Source organism: Taeniopygia guttata, chromosome 1A, assembly GCF_048771995.1.
Source record: "Taeniopygia guttata chromosome 1A, bTaeGut7.mat, whole genome shotgun sequence".
NCBI classification, from domain to species: Eukaryota; Metazoa; Chordata; class Aves; order Passeriformes; family Estrildidae; genus Taeniopygia; species Taeniopygia guttata.
In genome coordinates this window covers 48,241,497-48,251,118 of record NC_133025.1, presented here as the reverse complement: position 1 = coordinate 48,251,118, position 9,622 = coordinate 48,241,497, and the positions used below count along the sequence as shown (strand labels likewise).

The 9,622-nt window shown below is 53.2% G+C and overlaps 1 protein-coding gene across 1 annotated transcript; it reads right to left on the bottom strand.

Moving 5' to 3' along the window:
- Positions 1 to 2,520: 2,520 nt before the first annotated feature.
- CHADL (chondroadherin like) lies at positions 2,521 to 7,080 on the bottom strand. Its single transcript, XM_072923371.1, has 5 exons — positions 6,963 to 7,080; positions 5,840 to 6,010; positions 4,086 to 5,747; positions 3,233 to 3,399; positions 2,521 to 2,894 (listed from the first exon to the last, which is right to left on the bottom strand). The coding sequence occupies exons 2-5, from the start codon at positions 5,990 to 5,992 to the stop codon at positions 2,669 to 2,671; spliced, it is 2,208 nt and encodes a 735-aa protein (XP_072779472.1). The 5' UTR covers positions 5,993 to 6,010; positions 6,963 to 7,080; the 3' UTR covers positions 2,521 to 2,668.
- Positions 7,081 to 9,622: the final 2,542 nt, after the last annotated feature.

Here is a 9,622-nt window from a genome sequence, read left to right as displayed (position 1 = left end):
TGAGCAGAGAACCCCAGAGCTGGATGGAGAACTGCAGGTGTGGTCTCACCAGAGCTGAGGGGGAGAATCCCCTCCCTCATTCTGCTGACCATGCTGCTTTTGATGCTTTCACTCATCTGTTGATGCTTGATTGACTTTCTGTGCTGTGAGTGCACATTGTGGGGTCATGTCCAGCCTCTCATCCACCTGTATCCCCAAGTGCTTGGCAGGAGTGCTATTGATCCCTTCATCCCCCAGCTTCTGTTGATACTGGGGTTTGCCCCAATCCACGTGCAGCACCTTGCACTGAGTCTGATCAAACCTCTTGAGATTCCCATGTGCTCGCTTTTGAGTCTATTTAGATCCCTATGTCTGGCATCCCATTCTTCAGGTGAATGAAGAGTACCAATCAACTTGGTGCTATCTGCAAACTTGCTAAGGGTGACCTGATCCTTTTCTGTGTGTCAGTAATGAAGACATTAAAAAACACTGGTCCCAGTACAGACCCCTGAGGGACACCACTGATAACTGATGCCCATTGGGACTCTCAGCTGTTGACCACTACCCTCACCCTCTGCAGGCAACCATCAAAACAATTCCTAATCCACCAAACAGTCCACCCATGGAATCCATCACTCCATTTGGGAAGGAATAGTTGTGGGGGACTGTGTCAAAAACTTTACAGAAATCCACCTGGCTCAAGAAGCCATCTTCCATGCAGGAGTCTCCTGGATTGCCTGCAGTTTACCTTGGTACTTTCCCAGTAGATGTCAAGGTGGCTGAAGTCCTCCAGCAGGACTGGAGCTTGTGAGCATGATGCCTTCTGTAGTTGGGGCAAGAAGTCTTCCTCAATAGGCTCCCCTTGGTCAGGCAGCTGTAGCAGACCCTGGCCACAAGGTTCCTTTTTTTGCCTCGGAGTCTGATTTTAACCACAGTCTTTCAAGCTGTTCATGGCTGTTCTAAACAGCTCTTCACACTCAGTGCACCTCTTGACATAGAGGGCAGCCCCTCCACCTCTCCCTCCCTTCTGTCTCTTCTGAATAGCCCATAGCCATTGATAGTCACACTTCAGTCGCACAGTTTGTCCCACCAAGTTTCAGAAAATGGCAGCAGGATCTTAACTTTCCAGCAGCACGGTGGCATCCAGCCCCTCCTTTGGTTTATTGCCCATCCTCTGTGCTTTGGTGTAAAGGCACCTTGGCCAGACTGTTGGCTGCATCACCTTCCCAGAGGAACAGCCCTTAATTCCTTTGAGATATTTCCCTGCTGGTATCCCTGTTGGCATGGTATCCCTGTTACCTCAGGAGTCCCTGGCTCACCTCTGTAAGACTCCGAGTGTGCTCCCCTATGTCTGCTACCTCTTTAAGTCACCTGCAGAGGGACACTATGACCCTGTCCTTCTAAACTTTTCATACCATCCCACAGCTTTCCAGGGAAAAACCTGAAATTGTCCCACTCACATCTGGTTTAATCAATTGCATAACCCAAGAACGAGTTTAGGAGGATTCACACACAACCATAAACACCTTCGGTGATAGCTCTTTGATGCTTACTGTAAAGGACAGTCAAGGAACATCTTTCACTGCACTAATTGGTGTGATGTACTGACCCAGAGGAAGCCATGGGATTTTGGACCTTACCTACACAGAGTTCTTTAGTTTAAGGCCCATCTCACCAAATCAGGCAGGCTGCTGCCAAAGATTCTCTTACCCTTTATAGACAGATGGATCCCATCCATCGAATCATTAAATCACACACCATTGTCACAAAAGCCAAAACCTTCTCCATGGCACCAGCCTCAAAACCAGATAATCATCTGCACTATGTGTCTACATCTGTAATTTCTTGCTTTTGAACCCAGAATTGCAGAGGACTTGGAGTATGGTTTGAGTTTTTAATTTTTTTAACAGTTGTACTGTAAATTTGGTCTACAATCAGAACCTTAAAGCCCTGTGACCAACTTCAGGAAGAGGCCCAAGGCTTGCATATTGCTTTCCAGGCCACCAAAATCAGGAGTTAGTCAAAACATATCTTTATCTGTACATATATCTTTCAGAGCCTTTTCAATTTAAGCAAACTTCTGAGTTCTGGCATCCCAGCCTATGAAGTCATGGGGAATAGGTTGAGCACATAATTATCATGGGATCACTTACAGATCACTGACTGAATTCTGCAGGAAATAAAAAGGCTTCCATGTTCATATGTTTTAATTCTGAGGAACTGCTGGGAATTAAGGCAACATTTTCACTAATAATTTTTAAGCTTTATAGTGTAAGATTTGTGCTGTTGCAGGACCTTACTGGGTGGTGCTGGTTCCAGTCCCACTCTGGGTTCTTCTATAATTTTGGCAGCTGTGAAAGTGCTCTTCAAAAAACAAAATTAAATTTCTAGATAACAGCTTTTCCACATGGCTGGTGGAAGCCTTTGAAAGAAGAAGTAAGTATCTGGCTTCATTCTTTGCATCACCAAAGCATGCTGCAGACTCTATGGAATATGCCTCTGTGTCCTGCAAAACCAGACCCTGCATCTTTGGCAAATCAACATTGTTTTGGTGGCACCAGGCTCTCCTGTGCAACTTGGGCAATATTCATGTCTACATGGTGGGGAAAAGTCTAGAAAAACTGCTCTAGCCAGACTGTAGGTATTGCCTTGTTGTCTCCAGCATATGTCCTACACACCTTAAGAAGCCCTAAGCTCTGTTCTTACTGAAGCCTCTGGCTGGAGATTTTGCCGACCTCTTTTTCTTGTTGGTCTTGCTTGCAGCCTTAGTCTTGTTAGGATTGGTTTCTGCAGCCTCACCTTGTCCCCAGTCAAGACAAGATTGGAAAGTGGTGGAGAGCTTCACCTTCAGCCCCTGGGCTTCTGGAGGGGAAGCACAGGTGGCCCCTACACAGAGGTTGAGTTTGTTGATCCACCTGGAAATGTGGTAGAAGATCAGGGAAAAAAATGAGGAAGTGTGAAACAAAGGGCAAAAGTCTATGCCCATAAGTGGATGATCACTTCAAAGTAAGGCCAGGTAATCTGGGTGACCTCTGAATATCTCAATATTTGCCTGCCCCAGCTTGTGGCTGCTTTACCTAATGCCCAGAAAGCCCAGGCAACTTCCATCCTTGCACACAGGTGTGCGCTACATCTCGCCACCACGGGAAAAGACCAGAAATGGCCAGTGTGCTGTGAGTTTGTGCCTTCATCATAGGAGGTCCAGCTGCCCCCAGGCAGATCCGTGGGGCTGCTCCCCCATTGTGGCACTCACCTGCTCAGCGGAAGGAGCTGGCAGTCACAGTGGAAAGGCACATCATGCAGGTTGAGGATCTCCAACCCCGTGAAGTTGCTCATGTCGGGTATGTTACTCATTTTGTTGCTCTCCAGGTAGAGGCTTCTGATCTTGGAACCGAGGCCAGTGAAGGCATGGGGAGAAATCTGCAATGGAAGAAGGGTATGTCAGGAGCATGCTGATCAAGGCAGAGGAACAGATCCCTGCCCCTGCACTTCTGATCATCTTGGGGGGTCTGACAACCTATCCTGAAGCTGGTGGCCCCACAAAAGAGCTGCTTCAAACAGGAGGAACTGTTAATTAATTTGAGCAGTTTCAATCACATTTTGGAACTTGTTAGACTCCTGTTAGTCTTCTTAGAAAGAAGATCACATGCAGGAGGTCTCAGAGTGATCCCTGGGTGCTGTTAAAATACAGTTATTATGAGGGTGTTGCTAACACCACTTCCTTGAGAGAATGGAAATATTCAGGATAATAGCAGTGGAGAGGCCTGCAGGACAGCCTGTAATAAGAGAAAGAGAAATCTGGACAGAGGTGTGGGAAGGAGGTGATTTAGGGAATAGTCTGGACCCTGCTGAAATTGGGTATTTCAGGACTGGAGGGAGTAAGCTTCTCCCAAGGGATCCAGGAGCAAGGTTGAAGCAAGGGAATGCTACACCTGAGGCTGAAGATAGCTGGCTTCCCAGCCATGCTATGGAACATCTCCTGAAGGATTGGGAATTCAAGGATGTCTGTTTGGATGACCCTATAGGGGTCACCAGCCCTCGGCAGTGTAACCTGTAATATGCCCTTGTGATGCCACTGCCCCTTGGGAGTCCCATAACACACTCACCCACTCCAGGCCCATGTTGTCCAGGTAGAGGTGCTGCAGGCTGGAGGCCACTGGCAGGAAGACACTGTCCCCCATGTGCTTGATGGGGTTTCGGGACAACTTCAACTCACTCAGGGTAGGCAGGCCCCCCAGGGCTGCTGTGGGCACTTCTGACAAGTGGTTTCCCTCCAGCTGCAGCTTTTCCAGCATCTTGGTGGGAGCCAGGGCAGCTGGGGCAATGTGCCTGATGGCATTCCCAGCTAGGTAAAGCCAGCGGAGCCCCCTGGCTCCAGCCAAGTCACCCTCTACCAGTTCCCCAATGGCGTTGTGCTGCAGGTGGAGGGAGATGAGGTTCGGCAAGAGCTGGAAGGTGCCTGCGGGCACATGGGTGAAGGCGTTGTGGTCCAGGTCGAGGTAGGCCAGCTGTGGGGCCCCCTCAAAGGCAGCAGCTGCCAAAGTGGAGAGGTGGTTGTCAGTGAGGTATAGGTAGATCAGGCTTGCCAGGCCCCGGAGCGCCCCAGGGTGCAGCTCCCTGATGCTGCACCTCTGTAGGTGGAGCGACACCAGCTCCTTCAGGCCAGGGAAGGCATCCGGTGGCACTGTCATGAAGGGGTTTCGGCGCAAGTCGAGAAGGCGGGTGTCCTCAGGGAAGTCCCGAGGGATCTCCCGGAGGTCCCTATTCTCACAGGACCCATGATGGAAATCAGGGGAGCAGAGACATCCCCAGGGGCACTGCCTGCTGCTGCCTGAATGTGGCTGCTCTGGTGGTGCAGTGGTGCTAGGGGCTGGCCAGAGTTGACTGCATCTCATCTCAGGGGACTTCAGGGAGTTGAGGGACCGGCCACGGAGGGCAGGGGGTGCAGTACAGGCACCCTCAGCGTGCACTCGTGCCCTTGTCAGCCACTTGTGGAAGGGGCGCAGGAGGCAGGAGCAGAGAAGAGGGTTCCCGTCCAGGCTGACTCTTACAAGCCTCTCTGCCCCAGCCAGGGGTGGCAGCCCCTGCAGCTGGTTTTCTTGGAGGTCCAGAATACGGAGTTGGGGACTGCGGGCAAAGGCATTGGGTGCCACATCCTGAAGGGAGGCATGGTCCAGGAAGAGGTGGCTCAGCGAGGCCATGGCCAGGGCTTCCTCGGCCACATAGGTGATGGGGTTGTGGCCCAGGTCTAGCCGGGTAGCCCCATCCAACCTGGCCAGGGCCTCGCCAGGCAGTGCCTGCAGCTCATTGTGGTCCAGGCTCAGCCTGCGTAGGGCAGGCAGAGCAGCAAAGGCCTCACTGCCCAGCACATGGAGGACATTGTGAGACAGCCGGAGCCATCTAAGAACCTGCAAACCCTGGAAGACCATGTCTGGGAGGTAGACCAAGGCATTTGCCCTCAGGTCAAGGACAGTGAGGGACCTCAGATGGCCAAAAGCACCCGGCTGTATCTCCTCAATGCGATTCCCCTCCAGAATGAGCTGCTGGAGGGAGAAGAGCCCATCCAGGGACTCCTGGTAGAGGAGGGCTATACCATTGGAGGCCAGGTTGAGGTAGACAAGCCTCCCCAGACCCCGGAAAGCCCCTTCCTCCAGCCTCTCCACCTTGCAGCGCTGCAGGTCTAAGTGTGTCAGGTAGGGGGTAGCAAGGAAGGCTCCTGCTGGGATGACCATGAAACTGTTGCCCCGAAGGTCTAGTTTTCTGGTGAGCTGTCAGTCACACAAATAAAACACCTAATTACCAAAGGGCTGCCATACCTATCTTCTCTCTCCATCCCTTGACCTTTCTTCCCCTTCCCCACCTCTGGGATGGCGTCAGGAATGGCAGTCATGCTCCCATTGACACACAGGACATAGGCACGGAGGTTATCGCAGACACAGGGTGCAGGGCAGCGGGCGGCAGCTGTTACCCCCAAGGCCACTGCAAGCAGGAGGAGTCCCCAGGATGGCCCCATGGTGGAGGGCACCTGTGGCTGGGGAGAGACATATGTAAGGCCAGGAGGGAGGTGAGGCTCCCATGCATCCCCAAACAGCATCACCTGCTTGCAACCCCATGTGCCAAGAGGGCTGCTGCTATCACCTAGTGGGTCAGGTCTCACTTTCTCTTCCTCTCACACTATGATTTCACAAGTTATAAAGGAGGAAGATTAAAAAAAAGAGAAGAGGAATTCTTGGAATGAAAAGCGAAGGTCACAGATACCAAGTCACTCACAAGGAGCTGCCTTGAAACAGACACCCACCCCACTCCTGCATTTTCTTCAAATATCACTAACTTAAGATATTAAGCTATCACTATCTCTCCTGCAATTCTTTTTGTAAGGCAAGAAGGTGTAGCCATCCAGAGAATGTGATTAGACTTCTGAGCTGCTACCTAAATGGCAAATGTCCCGTGTCTCCACTATCCTGATCATCTACCTTCCACCCTGCAAGCTCCCTGCTTCCCTCCTAAGCTATTCATAGCAGTGTTTGGAATAGAACTCCTCTGTTTAGCTGCAGGAAGGAGAGGTTGGTTTTGGCTGGACAGGAGTGAGCCCCTGGAGTGAAGGTACCAGAGAGCGGCCAAGGCTGGGAAAAACACAGAGGAGGCAGCAGGCTGCAGATATGACCAATACATCCTCCTAAGCTCTGAGATAGCATCAGTAAGGTCTACAAGGCTTCGATTTGTGGAGACACTGTAGTGCACATGCTGTAGCTCATCATCACCTGTGGTCCCATACACCAACACTGCTCTCCTGCTGTCACCCCATCTAGAGTCCTGCTGCAGCCCACACACAGACACACTGGGGCAGCCCTCTCCTGAACACCCACTGCCCAATCCCACAAATCTAATGTCCCTAAACTCAGTGCCCATGCTGTGCCTGGAGCACTGCCACATACCAGACATCATGCCACCACTCTCACCCTCACACCCAGAGTTTGGAGTACCTGAACTTCAAGATGTGTCGAAGAGAGGAAAGTATTCTCTGCCCTGTTTAGCGGCTGCTGAGCTCCTGCACCAGTGTTTGCTCTCCTTGCAGAAGTGAGAACTGAATGGGCCCCGTTGTATTACTTTCCCAGCAGCTCTCACCAGGCAGAGCCACAAATGTGGGAGGAGGAAAAGGACGGGGGGAGGAAGGGTAAGCCGCCCCTGGAGAGAAGGCAGCAACCCAGATATTACTGCCTCCTTGATTCACAGAGGGCTGAGAGCACCCCGGAAAAGCCCATGTGGGGTTTGCATTCACTGTTTCCAGGGCTCTGCCTTCACTTTTGAGGCTGATATAGTCACAGGAGCTACAGAGCTGCAGGGCAGAAAAATGACATCCAGCCAAAATCAAAGACCAATTGCAGTAGCAGTGCTAAGCCTGAGCAAAAAAAGAGGCAGCTGACCACTCCTGCCACATTTACAGCCCTCCACTCTTCTCATTTTGCTTTGTGCTTGTTTAGAAGAGGCTGGATTAGCATTGCCTGCATGACACATCCTCAGCTTAGAGAAGGACATGGAGGCATTCATTTCCCTCCCAGACTGTAGTTTAACTCTCCCATGGAACAGAACAGATCTGCAGACTTACAAAAATATTGGAAGATGTGATACTAGTATCTAGTTCCACTTGAAGCCCTTGTCCTATGCAGCAGCTGAAGTAGACAATGAAGCACGTGAGGTCACTGCTGAGTAAATTAGCAAAATCAGAGGCTGGGGTGAGACTATGGAAGGGTGAGATATGACATTTAGTGCCTAGTAAAATACCTTACCCTCCCCATGCATCTCCATCAGAGCCAAGGCCACCACTAGCGAGGTTTTGCTGTACAGTCTTTTGAAAACCCATAGAAGGGAGCTCCTGGCAACAGTAGATCATGGAAAGACCATACAACTGGGAGCAGGGTAGGCTGGATAGTGGTCAAACTGGATGTACAAGTCTGCTTCTTTAATGTCCCATGCCCCATCAGAAAAAGCAAAAAGTGGTAACCTCCATGTAGTAATCTCAAGAGCCAGAAAGAGTACATCCCAGTAGAGACAGGGGCGTCTTCCCAGACCCAACACATCACTGCTGCTTTTGAATAAGTGTTCAACACCGGAGTCTGAAGCAACACTTGCCCTTGCTCACACCTCTTGTTTTCTCATGGCCTCTGCCAATAGACCACGACAAAATCTGGCCTGGGAAACTCAGCCACCTGTGCCTGAGGGAACGGTGACCAAACAGCCTCAAAACAAGATGCTCAAGCAGCAAGCCACACGTCACCCAGCTGCCCCTACTTCAACACCAAGTTACTACTATTACCTTGTTCACTACTGGAGCGCGCCAGAGCAGTCCAATGCGGTGCGGGGAGCCAGGCCCTCTGGGCAAATGAAGCTGGGCATACGCCAAGCAGCAGCCAAGAGGCTGCGACCCCTGCTTACAGGGAGCTCAAGCCGCTGCCTGGACTGCAAAGTGCCCGGGAATCCAGAGCACAGGCCCCGACTTACAGGGCGGCCCTGGCCCCCAAGGCCTACGCAGGCTCCTTCTCTCCGCCGGCTGCCAGCTGAAGGGAGCACAAAGGCTCCCAGACCCACAGCCTGCTTACAGGCCGGTCCACACCCAGGGAGCCACAGAGCTCGGCCTTTCCCCGGGACAACAGGAACGAGACTCTATGTTCAGGCTCACGGCCTAAAGCCGAGGGGCCGGGACCCCGGCCCCGGGGGGCGCACACGCCCGGCCCCATGACTCCTGACCCCACGCCTCTGAAAGGCCGGGGCCAGGGATACCCACCTGGTTACAGGGGGTCCCTCCAACCGCCCGCCGAGGGCAGGGGACGCACACAACCCCACTTACGGGGCCGTCCCCCGCAGCCCGGCACCCCCCAACAAGCACCACGGAGCACAGGCCCTGGCCTGCGCCCCGCTTTGGGGTCGGCCAGGGCCCAGCCGCAGCAGCAGCAGCCCGGCCACACAGCCGTCTGCAGGAGCCCCTCGGGAGCCTCCTCAACAAGGCACCGGCCTGAAGCCGCGCCAAAGGCGGGACCGCACCCTGTGGCGCGGCACTTCTTCAACCTGCGCCCTTGCCAGGGCCCGGGAGCGCTGGTTCCTGCCACCTGCCTAAAGCAGACTCCCCAGCCCTGCTTACAGGGACCTGGGGCTGCCGCTGGGGATAAATGGCTCCACACGGTCGTGACACGTGCCCCGAGTACAGGGCCAGCACGCTGGCATGTCACCAGCAGGACCGCCAGCGTAGGCACACAGCCAGCCATAGGCTACAGGCGGGTCACGGTGCCCACGCTATCGCTAAGCTGCTCCGTGCCCTCCTCAGACGGCAGGGGCAAGGCCGGACGCGTTCTTCACCCGTGCCTGTTTAGGGACCTCCCCTGTGACCGCACAGAGCTCCTCTTTCCCTCCTGGGAAGTCTAGGTTACCCTGCTCTATTGCTAAAGGGGGGCTAAAGGGGGACAAACGCACTTGCTCACTCACACCAGCTGAGGGGAAGGCCGGCGAGGGAGGGAGGGAGGGCAAGACCGTCCCAGAAGAGGGAGCAAGCTCTGTGCGGGCAACCGGCTCTAGGGAGCCATCCCCACCCACGAGTGGGAGAGGAAAGCATCCGACCTGCCCCTGCAGCCCTGTGGGCAGGGCACAGGGG